Source organism: Cynocephalus volans, chromosome 3, assembly GCF_027409185.1.
Source record: "Cynocephalus volans isolate mCynVol1 chromosome 3, mCynVol1.pri, whole genome shotgun sequence".
Classification (NCBI taxonomy): Eukaryota; Metazoa; Chordata; class Mammalia; order Dermoptera; family Cynocephalidae; genus Cynocephalus; species Cynocephalus volans.
The window spans coordinates 149,087,981-149,107,914 of record NC_084462.1 but is presented as its reverse complement, the minus strand read 5'-3'; the positions used below and the strand labels follow the sequence as shown (position 1 = coordinate 149,107,914).

General features: G+C 37.9%; 2 protein-coding genes across 3 annotated transcripts in view; one reads left to right on the top strand and one right to left on the bottom strand.

Annotated features, from left to right (window-relative positions):
• Window positions 1–4,506, bottom strand: part of EIF2S1 (eukaryotic translation initiation factor 2 subunit alpha) — a 25,166-nt gene extending 20,660 nt beyond the window's left edge. The window contains exon 1 of the mRNA XM_063089602.1: window positions 3,976–4,506. The gene's annotated coding sequence lies outside the window, so the exon portion shown is untranslated. The remainder of the gene's footprint in view (window positions 1–3,975) is intronic.
• ATP6V1D (ATPase H+ transporting V1 subunit D) lies at window positions 4,448–19,934 on the top strand. 2 transcript variants are annotated; one of them, XM_063089603.1, is made up of 9 exons: window positions 4,450–4,765; window positions 9,406–9,523; window positions 12,246–12,325; window positions 13,818–13,885; window positions 14,360–14,404; window positions 15,471–15,574; window positions 16,180–16,246; window positions 17,573–17,651; window positions 19,025–19,932. In XM_063089603.1, exons 1-9 carry the CDS (start codon window positions 4,725–4,727, stop codon window positions 19,164–19,166), a joined length of 744 nt encoding a protein of 247 aa, XP_062945673.1. In that variant the 5' UTR covers window positions 4,450–4,724; the 3' UTR covers window positions 19,167–19,932. The 2 variants fall into 2 exon arrangements, with proteins under 2 accessions (XP_062945674.1, XP_062945673.1); XM_063089604.1 differs by lacking the exon at window positions 14,360–14,404 and having other exon boundaries at window positions 4,448–4,765; window positions 19,025–19,934.

Below are 19,934 nucleotides of genomic sequence, written 5' to 3'. Positions count from 1 at the left end.
AAACAAATTTATTTCACAATTACCATAATTTCTAGCTTCTATTCTTATTATTCCCAAAAAACCTATTCTTTTGTTGAACAGGTATTCTTAACCTTGAGAATAGCTTAATAAATCTCCATTACTATAAGGTTCAAGTTTCTCTTAACCTCCAAGCATCAAAAATATTTAAAACTATTCCCTTTGATCCACCCAACCTACTTTCAGCACCACCCCTTTCTTTTATGACCCATAAGCCTGAAATCATACCATGGGTAAAGTATATTTTAAAAAGGAAGCTCTCAAACTAATCATGGCTAATGGTTTTCATGCTTTTCTGTTAACCTTAACCTATTTACTGTTGTCAGCACTCAGAAGACAGGTAGTAGCAGACCTAAAGGCCTATGAAAAATTTGTGAAAACTCATTTACTAACTTATTTTTTCTAATTAATTGTAAAATAAAGCCATCACTACTTGACCTTAAGAGGTAAACCATCTATATCCACCTCATGGTACACCAAGAGTTCTGCTCTATTGCAGTGAGAACTGCCAACTGGCACCCACATATATTTTCCCAGTAGCTTCCTACTGACTTTTACAAGTGGTCTTCAAAAAGCTCTTGGAATGATTCATATTATCTTTTAATTCTTTTACTCCGTGAACTTTCTGAAATACCCTTGTACATCTTTCCACTACCTATAGGGTCCTATATGATTTGGCCACTACCTCTCTAGTTTTCCCTATTTTAGAACAAGCACAGGTTAAGCAACTTGTTCTTTCACATACTGCTAACAAGAGAATAAGACTCAGGATTTGAAGCCATGAAGTTTGGATCCAGAGTCTGTGCTCTTATCAACCAAGCTATATTTTCTTTCAATATTATTGATAAACATATTATAATTAGAAACATCTTAAAAAGCAACAATATAAATATTCAGGGCTGGAACATATACCACAAATCAGTGCAAACTATTAGTCTAATTTATCCTGTTTAACAACAACAAAAAGCAGCGTATCAATGACAGTGGTAGAGATATACTTCTCTTGTAGGTCAACAAAACAGGGATCTAGGAAAAAAAGAGAAGTAGACATTCAATGGCCAGAATCACCCACCCAAGAAACAGCTGAGCTGGCTGTTTTATTTTTAACAGGGCTTTTACTGGGGTTGGAGGGTTTCAGGGAGGACAACTGTTGCTGAATATCTGTATGTAAAGTACTCAAATTTGCAAAAAAAGTTTCAAAGTGGGTATCAGAATAAATGATGTCACAGAAATGTGTGGAGCAGTTTCTAAGAGATTTAACACGTGCTGACTACATTTACTTACCAAGTTTCTTCAAATACTAAAGGTGATGCTTTTGGGGAAGGTTATAGAACACAGGCAATAGGATAAAAGAATCCTGAAGGGAGCTATGAATACTACTTCTTTAGGAGGCATAAGTGTTTTTGCAATACATAGGGTAAATAAGGAATACTGTTGATGGTATGTTACTCACAATAAAGACAGCACATAGCCAGTAAGTACAAAAAAAATCCATATCATAAAGAATCTGCATATTGGTTGAAAGATTTCAAACATGTTGCCTTATGAAATGCTAATTTTTTTTTTTTTTTTAAAGATGACCGGTAAGGGGATCTTAACCCTTGGCTTGGTGTCAGCACCATGCTCAGCCACTGAGCGAACCGGCCATCCCTATATAGGATCCAAACCTGTGGCCTTGGTGTTATCAGTACCGCACTCTCCCGAGTGAGTCACAGGCCAGCCCTTAAATAAATTTTTTTAAAACTTTTTTGTATTAGTCAGGAAAACAGAAACCACACTAGGCATTTATTCAGTGTTTTCTATCATTTTCAAAGCATTTTGACTTATTTATTGGCTCTCAACAAGTGTCAAATCAGGTAAGCAGCATGGAGAACTTTGGGAATAGCCCTAGACTCGGGTTCCAGTCCTTGCTCTCCTACTTACTATCTGTGGGTGCCTGGGAAAGGTACCCCCTTTGAACCCTGGTTTCTTGCCTGAGCCATGTACCTCACAGGTTTGTTGAGGGTACCAAGTAAAATAAATGTACAAACATTTTAAAAAGTGTAATGTGCTATACACAAACATAAGATATTAAACAGCAAAGGAGGTATTACTTCCACTTTGCAATTTAATTCACTGACAATTTTTTTTTTGCAGTATCTACTATGTACTAAGCACTACTAATACAAGAAAGACACTTATCTAAGGAATTAAGTATAGAGTGGGAAACAAACTAGTAAGCAAATTACAATATAATGTGCTATGAAAGGAACACAGTGATTCAATCAATTAACAAGGAACCGAGGAACAGAAACATTAAATAACTTCCTCAAGGAGAAATACTTAATAAGTAACAAAGCAGGAGCTAAACCCAAGTCCTCTGACATTAAATCCAGAGTGTCTTTAACCCACAGAGCCTCAGTATCTCACAGAGCACTACAACACTATTCATTCATCTTTCAAAATATATTAACCAAACTCCAAGCTAATTTCAAATACCCTGCCAGTAATTTTGCCTGGATAAATGGTAGGTAGGACTTCTTAAGCTAGTCACATGGTCAGGTCACCATAAAAAATACAGAAAGTCCACATTCCTTTACAAAGTAAAGTGTATTATGTCATGAAGACAACTATTGTAATAATTCTAATTTGGCTCTAATACCAGTATTTGCTCTCTGAATGCTAGTTCTTGGTATAGGAATGCTACACAAATAAAACTTTTTTTTTTTTAAAGATGACCGGAAAGGAGATCTTAACCCTTGATTTGGTGTTGTCAACACCATGCTCAACCAGTGAGCTAATCGGCCATCCCTATATAGGATCCGAACCCGGGGCCTTGGTGTTCTCAGCACCACACTCTCCCAAGTGAGCCACGGGACGGCCCCAAATAAAACTTTTAAACTATTTGATTACACAGTAGTTGAAATAGGAAATACTATCAAATCGCCACAAACACTGCTGTGCATCAGACAACTACATCTTCTGAGAATCAGTAACTGTCATTTGGCATAAGACGAGCGGAGAATAGGTAGTAAAGTTTTATAAAAATAATTTCCAAACTGTTGAAAGACAAAGAGAAGTTCTTTCCCTTGAATAACAACTCAATTGGAAGAAAATCATGACTCCTCTGCTACACCTTTTCTCCAAGAAAGTGTTTCTTGTTTAATGAAAATTAAAGCAGCCTAAATTTGGAGGATAAAGGAACCCCAGGATGAATATCTACTTAACCCTAAAATACTCCCTTAACTTAGGCTTTTAGCTATACTTAATTGTAAGACCACAGTTCTATATTCACTGTTGTCAAAATACGGCAAACCGATACTAGCAGTAATAAACTCCTTAATAGTATGATTTAGTTTCTGTTCAAGGGGTGCCTCATCCTACAGAAATACACAACTAGAACGATAAGGTAATTTGAGCTCAATTTTCAAAAACCGGTTATCAGATGAATAAACTATTCTCGGACCCAGCTGTTTTCAAGAGTGGCTTATCCCACTGATTCCGGAGAAGAGTCCATTCTTGTTTACAGTGAGAGGCAGGGGAAATTTTGGGTAGTACTCCTGGGGAGAGAAGCAAAAAAAAAAAAGATGGAATTCTCGGGCTCGGAAAAAGCAAAGTGCTCAGCGTCCTTGGCCCAGGGTGGGAGTAGGGTGTCACAACGTTTTCCCGAGGCCGCCCCACCTTAAAGTATCCTCATTTTAAGCATATTGAAGAGTCTGTACAATCCACTTGTCCCACTTTCCTTCATGACATTCCTCCGCTCGTACAGTGATGACTCTGGAACACAGGAAGACCGACAAGGAGCCGGCGAGGAGGCCCATGACAGAGCCAGCGGAGGTGGCAGTGGTGTCCAGACACTTCCCGCGCAGGAAAGGGAAAGGGAGGTGTTAGCCCAGGGCCTACCCTCGCTCGACCACCCATGTCACTGGACACTAACCAAAGTGAGTTCCTGAAGAAACCGAACTGCAGGATTCATACCTGACGTTTGTGTGTGAATCCCGCACTGGGGTCCCTCGTCGCGCTCTGTAACCGGAAAGATCACACTAGATCAAGCCGCACCAGCCGCCGATCCTCCTCAGCGTGCGCTTCGCTCAACCCCACCGCGCATGCGGAACCACCTCGCGCAAGCGCCGACAGAATAGGCCCCTCTTCACCACTGATCATAGAGTCTGGGTCCTCCGAAAACTAGGGAAAAACGTGGATCATAGGACCTCCAAAGTACGTTCTCTCGCTGCCTTTAGTTTTCGTTAAGTAAACTTCAAGGCGTGGAGCCGAGGTAGGACTCTAATTCTTAGTCTCCGGAGAATAAATCCTCTTCGAAGTTTTAGTCAACCATGAGATGGCGCTGTGACTAAAGAGAAAAGTGAAAGAAGAGAAGGAGTGTACTCTTCTCATCTCTTCTTCCTCCCGGCGCGTGCAGCGCCTGGCACAGCCGCCGAGGAGCCGAAGAGAGAGGGAGTTGGGAGGCGAACCGAATTGAGAGGCGGTTCCGCGATGCACACGCCTCAACATCCGGGCATCGCCTTCATCCGGTCCTCCCCCCTCTCTGCTGTGACAACAGGAAGCGGAAGTGAAAACTGGGTATCTCGGCTGCCTCTTAGCAACGTGAGGGGTCAAGTGACATAACCAGCTGACTCCGATAGAGGAAGGGACTGTGGCGGCTGGGAAGGGAGCTGTTGCAACCACGACTGCCCGGCCGGGACCCGAGCCGAACTGTCATCATCAGAATGTCGGGCAAAGACCGAATCGAAATCTTCCCCTCGCGAATGTAAGTAAAAGAATGTCCCTCCATTCCCTGCACCACCAGCGAGGTTCCTCGATTCCTGGGCGGATCCTGCGCCTTCCCTAGGCTCTTTTCGTGAGTCTGGGGCGAGGCTCCCTGACGGCCCCTTCACACATTCCTCCTGAGTGAACCGTCCTGGACAGAGCGATCCCAGCTTATAGCAGAAGGCGCCGGGCCTGCTGGCTTTTGCGGGGGTCCGCTGCCTTTACTCAGTCATTCCACATACCCTTACAATTGATCCGGGCACTGAATTTGTATAACTGAACCGTCGCTACCCCTGCCCTCACAGAGCTCTCAGTTCAGTGGAGAGACAGAAAAGCCAACGAGGTTTGATAAATGCTCTGAGAAGAGAAGTGTACTGCAATGGGAAGCATGCAGACGAGGTCCTTAAGCCAGAGTGGGGATTGAATCGAATCGCCCTAGCATGTTCCTCGGATTCACTCTTGGATCCCCTTACTGATTTTCCACGATCCGGTCAAACGTCACCTGCTGTGGGAAGATATCTCGGCGTTTCTCAGGCACTCCTTTCTCTAGCTTAGACCTCTATTAATATGTCATCACATTGTAAAGTGGGTATTTGTTTACGTATTTTTTCTTTCCCGCTAGACTGTGGCGCTCTCAAGGATTGAGTTTTTGGTTATTAATCCACGGAAGGTCCACAAGAAATGTTCCTTGAATGCCTTGGAATCTGCTCAGTTGTGGGCTATCTTTCTCTTTTGGCCTGAATTCTTTGTCAAGAGAAATGGCTTCTTACCTGTCTGGCCAATTTGTGAAGAGAATTTTGAAGTTTTCGCAAATGTGCCTAACAACTTGTGGAGAGTAAAGATTGTTATTCAGTGAGGAAGCAGAAAATCAATTTTGATTGTGACATTTAGATCTTTTCATTGTGGTCCTCTCTTCGGCAGCAGTGTTGTTTTTCCTCATCCTATCCTTTTTCTCAGAGATTCTGAGGATACTAAAAATAAAACAGTTCTATCCAAACCCCAAACCCAGATTTCTGGCTCTGATGGGGTGACTACAGCTCTTAATGAAAGTAAAGAGTTTTAAAATTCGTTTTTTACCTTCACCTACTGACTTTCCAATAGCTGTTTGTGCCAGGTAGGAAGCAAGCTAGTTGTGAAGAAAGACAATGCCTTTGAAATAGATAAGGATCAGGATTACCCTGGGGTGGTGAGAATTGCATAACTCACAGCACATAATGACTCCATCCAAACCTCTGCACTGAGAGTCCCTAGGATGTGCCTGACCCCTATTAAAATGCCTGTCTGAAAAAGCTCAAAACTGCCAGGAGAATTTACTATCTGTTCTAGCCAATACCTGATAAATAGACCCTTGACCTCCCTTTCTTAGAGCATTTACTAAAATGGGCTTACAATTGTGAATATGTATCACTTACAACTCGGAAGTGCCTCTCTCAAGGACCTGAGAGCCAATCAATTCCTTTTGAAATTTAATCACCAGGAAGGACAGGGCTTCTGTCTCCCAGTCTCTGTGGAAGGATAGAATCCTAATTTGAATAATTGCCAACCAGCAGACACACCTGGCCTAACATTACCAACCTTTTGTAATTTTTCATTTCCCTGACTACTTGAGGCCCGCTCCCCTCAGCAATCCCTCATTCTCTCTTTAAAAGGCCCAATCACCTCTGCAAATATCAGAATGGAGTTGAGCTCTTTCCCCTACTATCAGTGGTTACCAAATGGAATCTGTTTTCACTGCTTTAACTAATGTCTGGCTGTATTTATCTTCGATAGTAGTCAGAATGTTAACATTTTTTTTGTCGTTTTTACTTTGGAACTTTTACTTTGAGAATAAGAGGCGAAAGTGGACAAGAAAAAATGATAGGTTTGTGAAGGTGAGAACTGCTATTTGAGAGCACTTAGCTTGCGGATTGAGAGGAAAATCAGATACGGAAAGTAACTGCTTCTCTAAATATCTTTCCCAAGGCCTAATAGCAGGTTCTTTGTCATGTAGTCAGATGTCTTTGATTCAGCTGGAAACAGTCATCCTCCTAGCTGAAGGCCCAACTTTTTTCATAGGGCTGTACAGCTCAGAAACATAAAAGAACAGGTTTTAAAAGTCCTGGAGTATACTTCTAGCTTAGGACTTCTATTTCACAGACAGTTCCACTTTGTAGTGTTATCCTGTGAATTGTTGCTTTCACCCATTTATGCTAGTTATGCATGGAAGATTTGAAGTCAACAGAAGTCAGTCAAATCCAGGTTTCATACTAGTTTTAAGTGCTTGGGCAAGTCATTCTGAGAGTCTTAAGAATTAGAATTTACCCATTTCACAGAGGTGCCACCTAGGAGGAAATTAAAATTAGCATGGTAAATTCACTTTATCAACCAGTTCACCTTTATATTACAAACTTGCTGGAATCTGTGGTACTAGGATTTGATTTAAATTTTATCCAACTCTTTGAGCCCAAATACTGGTATTTAGTATCAACAATACAGTATATTAAATGTACACATTAGGGTGGATAGCTCCTGCTCAAGCTGGAAACCGAACCAGCTGCACTTGATTAGACCTCTGGTGAGGCCAGTCAGTGCGAAGTTAGCCACTGATAGCCAGCTTTTCAAAGAGATATCGTTTATCTGCTGCTCCTTGTCATCTTTACGGGGAGGAAGTCTTTAAGTGGTTGGGTACAGTGGACTGATGTAGGTTTGAGCCTTGGGGAACTCATTGGAGTCAGAAATTTGGTTCAAGTTCCCGCCCTGCCTTTCCTTCACTGAGTGACTGTGAGAAAGTTGTTTTACTTTTCTGAGCCTCATTTTCCTAATCTTTAATGTGTAAAGTCTCTTCCAGATATAGAAGTGTCTCGGTAACTTTAGCCCTATGGTAAAAGATTTCAATATAATCTAAGAAGTTGGCCAAAAGTTTCACTAATACATGCAATTTTGTAGCTACCTGAAATTATATTCCCTGAAACAAATTGCTGTGTCTCAGTTATACAATCTATTGTTGGATTTTATTATCCAAACACTTGTTTTTTCATTATTAAATTTTATCTGGCATATGGGAACAAGAACAGAAATGTCAATTTCTGCTCTTGCTTGTTTGACTTTGGTATTGGGGCTTCTGATGGGGAAAATATTTAAATAAGGAGGTGAGGAGACTACAGTGTAAATTTAGCTCATCACTTCTCAGGAGTCTTATATATGTTACTTGTTACCCAGAGTCACATACAAATTAATAAAATGATTGGTATTAGGGTCTTGATTGATGAAATCCAAATATTTTAATGCTACACTTTTAACAGAAAATGTAATAAATGGTTGTGGTATAAAATGCAAAAGGTGGGGCTGGACAGTGAGCTCACTTGGTTAGAGTGTAGTGCTGGTAACACCAAGGTCAGGGGTTTGGGTTTGCCAAAAAAACAAACAAAAAATGCAAAACATACAAAAGAATATACTGTACTAGTAAAAAGTAAATCTATATTTTTCACCCTGCCCCATTTCCCAAAGGAAACTGTTGCCAATTTCTGTGAAACCTTTTGAGAATTATTCTCTGCATCTGTGTAAGCACATTTATCTCTTACTTTGCATAAGTAAGACAGTATAATATAATAACATGTAGATCTACCTTCCTCTTTTCTATAGCTGCATATCATTCCATTGTATAGTGGTGAACCATGATTTATTTAACATTTAGCTGTTTCCACCCTTTTGCTATTACAAATAAGGCTGAAGTATTCATCCTTTTACATGGTGTTGTACACATGTGGGAATAAATCTGTCGGATAAATTTCTCAAAGTAGAATTGCTGGTCCTGAAGGTAACTGCATTTCAAATTTTGATGTATATTAGTAGATAGATATTTTTTATACTTAATATACCTCTAAAGGAAGCTGAAACATAGGTATCATTTTAACTTACAAATCAAATTTCAACTATGCTAGCATAAAATAAGGCTCCTAATAACGTTTGTTATGATTTAATAAATACTTATTCTAGATATTGATTACAGAATTCTTTAGTAAAAAGAATTCTTTCTTTCTTTAGTAAATAAACTTCTTGTTTATTGAACACTGATGGTAGAAATCCACAGAATTGAGAAAGCAATTGTCTTAGTCCATTTTCTGCTGCTATATCAGAATATCTGAGACTAGGTAATTTATGAATTAAATAAATATTTGGCTCACAATTCTAGGGGCTGGGAAGCTGCATCTGGTGAGGGCCTTCTAGCTGTGTCATCCCATGGCAGAAGTTGAGAGGGAGATGGGGAAGGGAGGAGAGAGAGAGACAGAGAGAGAGTGAGCATGCGCACACGCCAGAGAGCACATGCAAGAGAGGACCAAACTTGCTTTTGTAACGAACCCATTTACAGTGATGAACCCGCTCCCTTGATGATGACATTAATTCATTCACAAGGACAGAGCCCTCATACACTAATCACCTATTAAAGGTCCCACCTCTCAACACTGTTGAATTGGGGATTAAGTTTCTAACACATGAACTTTGGGGGACACATTCAAATCATAGCACCAGTTAAACCTACATGTTCTCACTCTTAGTACATCAAAGAATAAAGAATAATTTTAACACTGTGTTGGAAGATATCTTTGTGTCTTTTAAACAATGGGATTAAATGTCTTTAACTCTGTTTATATGTTTATGTAGGGCACAGACCATCATGAAGGCTCGTTTAAAAGGAGCACAGACAGGTCGAAACCTCCTGAAGAAAAAATCGGATGCCTTAACTCTTCGATTTCGACAGATCCTAAAGAAAATAATAGAGGTAGAATGAACTTGCTTAGAACAGTACTTATTTTGGAGGTATCTACAGAAAATCCAGCATGGCCCTTGGCATTTTAATTCTTTTCTAAGTTATTTTAACTAAATTTATTTTGTTTCAGAAGTAAAAATACCATTATAAGTGTAACAAGTTTCAGATGGTTCACTTAATAAAATCCAGACTCCTTAATCTTGCCTGCAAAGCCCCATTTGATCTGATCTGGCCTTTGCCTGCCTCTCTGACCTTATTTGGAACATTCTTCCTAATATTCTCCTCCAGGGAGATTCCATTAAGCAGTTTCTTCTGCCTGAAATGTTCTGACCTCAGAACTTCTTAGGTCTGGGTCCTCTGGCCATTCTGGTCTCTTTAGGGAGGCCATTCCTGATTATCCATTCTGAGGTGACCACCATATTTACTTCTATCACATCTCGTTAGTTAATCATAGCACATACTATTGCACATACTATTTTGATAGTTTCCCTCCACTAGTGAATGTAAATTCCATGAGAGCAGGGACTTTGTCTTTTCAGTACTATGTTTGCAGTGCCTAGAATAGTGCTGGTACATAGTAGGTTTTAATTCAGTGCTTTTTGGATGAATGATGTGTGAATACAAAAGTATATAAAAAAGTGAAGGTTCTCCCATATCACTCCTTCCCCACAATGATCCTTTTCTCATTTCTCAGAGGTAGTTATTTTATGTCAATACATAAACCCATTCTTTGTAATAGCTGCATGGTACTCTATTGCATGGATAATGGAATTTAACGATTTCTCTATTGATGAATGTTTAGTTTTACTATTGGGGGGGTACTCTTAAATCTTTATATGTATGTATGCTAGTATTTCTCTAGAAAAGAATCTTAGAATCTTGCTCCAAGGATATGTTGATTTACATTTTTGATAGATAACTGCCAATTACGCTTCAAATTGGTTATACTAATTTATATTCCTACCAAATGATGTGTGAGAGGAGGCCTTTTTCTTAAATTCTTCCTAACTGGGTATTAATATTTTTTTATTTGTTGCCAATCTATTGGGCCAAAATTGGTCTTATTTAATTTTCACTACTTTTGATTATTTGTGAGGTTGAGCAGCTTTTCACGTTGACTGGTAATTTGATTTTCTTGGTGAATTTCTTCTCTTTTTCTTTTGTAGAGTTTCTCTGTATATTCTGGTTAATGTGTAAAAGGCTAAAATATTTTCTCCACATCTTTTGCTTATCTTTTAGATTTAAAAAAAAAGATATCTTAATTTTTGTTTGGTCAAATCTGTTAGTCTTTCTTTATATAGCTTTTTAGTAAGGCTTAGAAAGGCCCAAAAAGATAAGGAAAATATTCTACTATATTTTCTTTTGTTACTTTGTAGTTGTTGTTTTAAAAAAAAAAGAAACTTTTTTTAAATGTGTGTGGGTTTTTAAAAAATTTTTTGATATGATATGAGGTAGGGATTTAGTTTTATCATTTTGTAAATGCATGGACAATTGAATGTTCTCTCTCTTTTTTTTTTCTTTTTTTTTTTTTTTTGGCAGCTGGCCAGTACAGGGATCTAACCCTGGACTTTGCTGTTATCAGTACCATGCTCTAACACACTGAGCTAACTGGCCCACCCTGAATGGTTTCTTTCCTGTACTAAATGCCTATGTAGACCTAGGGTTGTTTCTGAACCCTTTATTTTATTTCTTGACTTATCTGTCCTATACCAGATATATTTCCTTATTTTTAATACTTGATAAGGCAACACCCTACCCACCTCACCAAGTTTTTCTTCACTTTCAAAAAAATTATTGGATATTCTCAAGCATTAAGTATTCCAGATGTACTTTAGAATCAATATACCATTAGGATTTTGACTGTAACTGCAGTGAATTTAAGAGATTAATTTGAGCAAATTAGCATGCATTCAGGAATGGGCTAGGTCCTTCAGTAAAGATTTAATTTTCTATTTCTTTCTTTTTTTTTTTTTTAAAGATGACTGGTAAGGGGATCTCAACCCTTGACTTGGTGTTGTCAGCACCACGCTCACCCATAGAGCTAACCGGCCATCCCTACATGGGATCCGAACCTGTGGCCTTGGTATTATCAGCACCACACTCTCCCGACTGAACCACGAGCCAGCCCTAATTTTCTATTTCTTAATGCATTTATTCTAATGTTTTAATATAAAACTCATGGTTTTGCAACATTATTAGTGACCATAACCAAAACTATTCAAAATTGGAAATTTTTATTTATCATTATGAAATCAACATTTACATACATACCTAGCATAAAATCTTGATGGTTATTAAAGGAACATAATTATGATACAGGCTGAATATCCCTTATCTGAAATACTTGGGACAAGAAGTGTTTCGGTGGCTGGCCAGTTAGCTCAGTTGGTTAGAACATGGTGTTGATAACACCAAAGTCTTGCCTGGGTTTGATCCCTATCCTGGCCAACCACCAAAAAAAGAAAAAGAAGTGTTTCAGATTTTGGTTTGTTTTTCTGATCTTGGAATATTTGCAGTGCAGAATACATACCAGTTAAACACTTTTAATCCAAAAATCCAAAATCCTAAATGCTCCAGTGAGCGTTTCTTTTGAGTATCATGTTGGTGCTCTAAAAGTTTTGGATTTTGGAGCATTTCGGATTTCAGATTCCCTCATTAAGGATGCTCAGCCTGTATGATCTTTTCCTTGTAAAAAAAACTTGGTTGAATCTACTGTTGATTTATGCTTTTCCAGACTAAAATGTTAATGGGTGAAGTGATGAGAGAAGCTGCCTTCTCACTAGCTGAGGCCAAGTTCACAGCAGGGGACTTCAGGTAAGAAGACTAAATAGGGTGAAAAAACAAAGTGCTTTCAAATTCATAATTTCATTTTGAAACAATTTTTAAAATAAAAATACATAAGCATTAAAGACAAATGATATAGTAATAATAAGGAAGAACACTTTTAACCCCATCATTTTACACCACTATTACCATCCATATATATGTATCTTTTACATAGTTGCAGGCACAGATACTTAATATTTTATAAACTATTTCCATTTAACATTGTATCATAAACATTAGTCCCTGTTTTCACATGGTTGTATAATCTTTCTCAAGATGCACCATAATTTATTAAACTTTTCTCCTAATGCTGGACCATTGGGTTGATTTTCAGGTTTTTTGATTATTGGAGAAGGTGCAATTAACATCTTCATGTGCATATATTTTTGTTTCTATTGAATTTTTTCCTTAGGGTAAATTTTTGAAAATGGAATCAGTTATATAAAAGGCACGAACTCTATGACTTTTGTCATATCAATATATGCTTATTAAAGCATACAAAACATCAATTTTCAGGGCCGAGCCCGTGGCGCACTCAGGAGAGTGCGGCGCTGGGAGCACAGCAACGCTCCCGCCGCAGGTTCGGATCCTATATAGGAATGACCAGTGCACTCACTGGCTGAGTGCCAGTCACGAAAAAGACAAAAAAAATATATATATCAATTTTCATATGTTATGTGATTCTCCAGATAACCCTGTGAGGTTGATAAGGCAAGCAATTCTCAGTGTTGTTAAAGGCCTTCCTGAAGTCATGTGGCTTGCTAGGGGCAGAGGTGGAAGTTGTTTTCAGGGAGTGTTTATTTTAGTCTTCTCCCAAAGACATGATACCTCAATTCTTAGTTCATATTATCTAGGTGCTTTCCCTGGTGGCAGGTCTTACATGAAGACCAGAGTGCCCTTTTAAGTGGTAGACTTTAATTTTTACCAATGCTGATAGGATAACAGGTTGCATTGACTTTTCCAGCAAAGAGAGGAAATCAATTGTGTGTAAGTGGTACATGAGTGTATTTGGGGGTGGTTATGGGGAAAACATTTTATGATAACAACAGTTTGGGAGTTAGACAAAGCCAGATGGAAGTTAGATAGGTTCCTGGGTACAGGAATTAACATGCCAGCTTAACCAATTGAACAGCAAACCTACAAGAAAGGAAAGTTTTCTCCAAATTACACTAACAGAATAAGAATCTCAAAAATCACATCCAGGTACCACTTGTCTGACTGAAAATGCAAGTAATCCATGTACTTTAAAAATCATTCTTTGTTTTCTTATGGCTAATGTTTTGAATATTGTTCATTATCTGCTCTTTGAGGCCCTCCTCTGGCAGCAGAGATTGTTCTCCTTTTCTAGTATAGGGACAGTTATCAAAACATATGTAATTGTGACATCTCATCCTTGGTTTCATTTAATGTTGAAACTATCCAGTGGGTCCCTGTATTTCTAAAAAGACAACTTAATAAAAGGCTTTTTCTTTTTCTGCAGCACCACAGTTATCCAAAATGTAAATAAAGCCCAAGTGAAGATTCGAGCGAAGAAGGATAATGTAGCAGGTAGAACTTTTCAACCCTTGAGAATCCTTGGGGGAGAAAAGGTGACATTTTTAAATTAACCTTTTTATACAGCAAGATCTTGATGTTCCAGTTTCTCTCTTCTACCTAGAATAAGTTGATTGGCTTTACATGTTAAAACCATTAATAACCAGATTCCTTATTACTCAGGGTAATTTGACTTTTGAATAGAAATGAACACTTAAGAAGGCAGGTTCCTAAATTCATTAATTGAAACCAGTTACAATTTCAGACTTAATCTCTCAACTTTTGAGTATTTGATGAAAAAGAAACACAGGAAACAGTGATTTAGAAACAGTACTTCGGGCTGGCTAGTTAGCTCAGTTGGTTAGAGCAAGGTGTTATAACACCAAGGTCATGGATTCAGATCCCCTTACTGGCCAGCCACCAAAAAAAAAAAGAAATAATACTTCAAGGCCATATTTGTGAATCCATATATGCTTCTGCCTTTAACAGGTGTTACTTTGCCAGTATTCGAACATTACCATGAAGGAACTGACAGTAAGTGTGAAACTTTTTATGTTAGGGTGTGTCTTTGAGAATCTTCTATTTCCTCTTTAAATGAGCCTTGTTTGGGAAAATGGTGCTAGATAGACCTTAAGAGTTCAGAGCTTTCAGTGTTATAAGCCCTCTTATAAGCCCTCTTATCTGATATACTCAGGACAGTAGTTGATCAGTTAATCAAGTTCTTATGGCAGGAAGTCATAAAACATTATACAGATCTTAAAATATTTTATTTCATCCTAGAAATATATTAATGTACAGTCATTTGCCATTTTAAAAATGTAAGGCTTTGAGTACAAATCCACTGATTAGACTTTGCCTTTCTACATAAACTATACCCATAATGCATTGTTTATAATTTCCAGTTTGGGTCTCTGTAAAGTAGAATCAGATCTTTGACCCTGTGATGCAATCTGAATGTTGAATCTTTCTAGATTTGTATAGCCCATTCCCAATTTTTTGTAATTGTCTCACCCATTCCTTTCTAATTTGACAGCATATTTTGGATAGTACCACATATTTATCGAGTCTTAACAAAGTAAAGTAATTAACTTTTTCCATGGAAACAGCAATATTCCTTCTTTTGGCACTCATATTTCATTGGTTCATGTAATATTTAATTGAATCATATAGAGTATTAAGTACAGCTCATATAAAGAAATAGAGCATTCTAAACCATCACTTGTTAACAGCGTCACTGTACTGTGGGCATCAGGCAGTGTGATTTCCAAAGGGAATAGGCAGCACTGGCTAATCCAGCAAGCTAGTGAAGCAAAAGTTGGTTCAAAGTTTCTCCTCTAGAATGGGTAAAGGGACATGAAAAGCAACTACAATGTATATTGAGAAGTTAAAAAAAAGTTTCTCCTCTAGTTATGTTTAGAATGGTATCCTTTCAGAGAACTTTATTTAGCACACACTCCTACAGTGTTTGCATTTTACAGGGGTTAGTGAATTTGACTTTCCATGTTTGGTATTATTCTTTTGAATTATCTTCTTTTTGGGAACTTTATGGGGAAGATTATTTACTCTTTAATTCCAAATGTCATCCAACTGGTTCTGTCAGGTTATGAACTGACTGGTTTAGCCAGAGGTGGAGAACAACTGGCTAAACTGAAGAGGAATTATGCCAAAGCAGTGGAACTACTGGTGGAACTAGCTTCACTGCAGGTAAGTAGCAGAAGAGCCAGAGAACTCCTGCAGTTTTGATTTCTAGAGTGGAGGAGATTCTGGTCTTGAGTCAGAGCATACTGCACACTTTGTATTTTCAACTTCCCTGAAAGCACTGTGTACTTTTAATTTCCAAGATCCTATGTGAAATGAGCCTAATGTTTTAATTTCTAAAATGGTGGCTTCTGTACCATTGCCCCTGCTTTTCATTATTAACAAAATGTACATGCATGGTACAGTCTCACTCTTTGCTAGGTGAGTACAGCAACAGTTGATACTAGATTTAAATACAAACATAACATGGTTTGTGCGTGAAGGCAATTTTTTCCCTTTGTGGCCAGTTAATATATATATATATATATAGATATAGATTATGAGTGCATTATGTCTCTATTTAGGTGAGTATGAAGTAAACAAATTATAATAGCATGGAAATAGGGTTAGCTCTATGGAAATCTCATAAGAATCTTGTTTTTTAAGCATGCTGAAAAGAAGTTGTCTTGGTAGACAGTGTTTTTTACAAATGCGGTCTGAGTGGAGCCAAGCAAATAGGGCATGATGAAGAAGACTTTGTGCTTACATTATTAATTTGTCCTCATATTTAGACTTCCTTTGTTACTTTGGATGAAGCTATTAAGATAACCAACAGGCGTGTAAATGCCATTGAACATGGTGAGTATAAGCTGCTGTGAGGCAATTTGTTCATTCACTTGTCCATACCTCTCCACCTGTCACACAACTACTTAGACTCAGGCACTGTACTGAAGATTGAAAGTAAGACACTGCCTCTGCCTATAGTGCAAAGAGAGGTGACACTAGTACAAAAAGGTTTTATGAAGTGCTTTGATAGAAGTATGTGTATGATTTGGGGGAGTTACAGAGAAAAGTAGTGAGTTAATGTTTTATCCATTTCTGGTTATTCATACAGTTAGAAAAGGGTGGAAACTCTCAAAAGCCTTAGTGTTTCCTTTAGTTCTTTCTAAGGGTTGAGCAATATATCTTTTTGAATATATTAAATCTTTAACTTTAAATCCTTCTCCTTTAAGGCCATTTGCCTTGATTTCTGAAAATAAATGTTTCCATTTGATGCATTTCTTTTCTTTTCTTTTTTTTTTTTTTGTGACCGGTAAGGGGATCGTAACCCTTGGCTTGGTGTCGCCTGCACTGTGCTCAGCCAGTGAGCGCACCGGCCATCCCTATATAGGATCTGAACCCGCGGCCTTGGCGCTACCAGTGCCGCACTCTCCTGAGTGAGCCACGGGGTCAGCCCAGATGCATTTATTTTCAAACTCTGTTATTTCATTATTTAAAAAAGCTTTTTAAATGCTTTTTGCTCAAAAAACTCAATTTTCATTAAAGAGACATTCATTTACTTTTAAGATAAGAAAGGAGCAAAATTTGAAGCAAAGAAATTCCTTTGCTTGGTGCTCTGTTAGTGTTAGGAAGCTATCTCATTTTTTTAAAAACTCAAAAACATATTTCTTGACTGCTTGCTAGTTCCAGGCCTTATTCATGGAACTGCAAGCAAAGCAAAATGGATTAGGTTAATAGTTCTCACCCTCAAGGAGGAGTTCAAGTTCTAGAAGCAGAATAGGCAAATTCTATGTAAAGTAGAAACTGATGACTGACAAAACTCAATTTATTGCATTCTCTCTGCTCAGTTTTTTAACAGTGGATTGCTATTATATTTAAAATAATATCTGTGGTTCAGTGTTATATATTCATATGTATTCATTATATTCATTGTTTTATCTATTGTGGTCCAATATGTTATCTGTGCATAGAAAAGACACTAGAAGGGCACATCCTAAAATATTTACTATAGTTACTTTTGGGTGGTTGGATTATACTTCTTTTTTGTGTTTTTGTTTTAAATGCATTAAATGTACATTAATTTTACAATTAGAAAAAAATAAGTAACTATTACACAAATGAGCACTGGTAATTTGAAAACAGGGTTTGAAGTTCTCACGTGTATGTATATTTTTTAAATTCTAGTCATCATTCCCCGGATTGAACGTACACTTGCTTATATCATCACAGAACTGGATGAGAGAGAGCGAGAAGAGTTCTATAGGTTTGTTGAAATTGGCAACTATTGTTCATTTTTTGTGTTCCATATGAATTAGTCCATTTCTGTGGCTTGTAATATGAATATCTGAAACTGGGTAATTAGTAAGAAAACAAATCTTATTGCTTACAGTTTTAGAGGCTGGGAAGTCTAAAGTCCAGGGAACATATCTGGTGAGGGTCTTCCTTGGTGGTGGCTTCAGCGACACAGGAGATCACATTGCAATGTGGTGGAAGCAGAGAGGTTCCTCATGGGCTCTCCTTTTAAAGCCCTCAGAACCATGCCCAGTATTCCAAGAATGGATCAATCCATTCACAAGGGTACAGTCTCACAATCCAATCACCTCTTCGAGGCCCCACCTTTCAACTACCACAATAGCATTTCCCACTCTTAACACTGTCACAGATGGGGTCAAGTTTTGGGGGAACATTCAATCCAACACACCATATTCCAAAGGCTCTATTTGCTGACAGATTAGTTGGCTTATGTTCTTCAGAATTAGCACACCTTGTATTTTATTCTAATAAATAAGCAAGAAATAATATTGCCAAATGGGCTGTAGAGACAAATTTGTGTTAAGTTTTGCACGTACCTAAAATATGTCATCTCCAAAAACTTAGGCCTTTCAGAGAAACTAATAAGACTTGATTATTCTTTAAAATGAAATGATTATTTAGATTGGGCATCTCATACATAAAAACTGAAAGAAGAAACTGGAATTAGTCAATCAACAAATATGTATTATATGTTGAATACGTTCAGGAGAAGGTATAAAGTACTAGAGGGCATTACCAAATAGTATAAATCATACCATTAGAAAATCAGTACAGTACTTGGAGAGAAATGATGCATGTCCACGAATTGGTTATGAACATTTAGATCCAGTAGAGATAAATAAATATTAAATTGGTGATGTACAGGGGCCAGTTCAAAGAAGTGGGAGGTACGTGAAAGCAAGTAATATTCATATTCAGAGAAGACATGGCAATCTTAGACTTTGAGCAGCATCTGAGTAGGATTTATCATCTTAATTATCAAAGGTTATTTAGTTTCTGTCCTTCAGTAATGTTCAGGGTTGTGGTGATCCAAAATTTTAATAAATGTCTGAATGCTCAAAATCTGTCCCATTTGGAAATGGATTTCAAAATTTATTTAACCTGGGATAGGAGCTTGTGAAATCAGTTATTATCGTAAAATAGTGTATTCTACCTCAAATCCTTTTTTTAGTGGGTTATGAAAAAATTACTGAAATTGAGATTAATAGAAGTATCAAATTTTGTTCTAGTTGTGTTTATTTTCCTTGTTACAAAACTGGAAGAAATCAGATCTACTTAGTACTGAAACAGCATTTCAGAAAATCCCCCCCTTTATTTTACAAGGTTAAAGAAAATACAGGAGAAGAAAAAGATTCTCAAGGAAAAATCTGAGAAGGACTTGGAGCAGCGGAGAGCGGCTGGAGAGGTGATGGAGCCTGCTAATCTTCTGGCTGAAGAGAAGGACGAGGATCTTCTGTTTGAATAATGTTTCCTGCTCTCTTCTTTCAGAAACCCTAACAGTGGCTGCATTTTAATTCACTAATGTGAATTAACCTAATGTGTAGGTTTGGTATGTGTGGCAATTTACTTTTTGGCCTAAGAATTTCACTGGGGGTGATTGGTTAGCTCACTTGATTAGAGTGTGGTGCTAACACCAAGGTTTGGATCCCTGTACTGGCCCCAGCTGCCAAAAAGAAAATTTCACTGGTTATAAAATTTACCTGGATGTCCACTTATGGGATTACTTTCACAGAATCATAATCACAGATCAAAGAGATTTGTAAAACCTGTCCAGCAACTTATAGAATTTATTCTACCTAAGTGTAATCGTACTCCATTTACATCTGCGTTACACATGACCTGCTTACGTGGAAACTTTAGTGATCTCAGGCCAAATACCGTGGAGCAGCCTTCATTCCTACCCACTTGAAGCACCATTGTCAGACAGCTGCAACCATCCTTGTGTTACTGTACGTCTCTCCTCAAGCTTTCTGAAAACCATCACTTTTCCTTGCATGACAGGTCTGTCTTGTCTGTCATGGCAGCAATTCTGCCAATTTAAATGTGACTATGGTATAAACAGTAAAATTATTTAAAAATAAGTCGTTCCTTTTTAAAATTAATTTACTGCTAATAACAGTCACGTTCTTATGCTCAGATCAGCACACAGTACTGTCATCCACAGAACTTTCTCTCCTGACATGTAGGAAGCAGGTAGCCTTTTCCCCGCCTCCATATATCAATGTTTTACCAA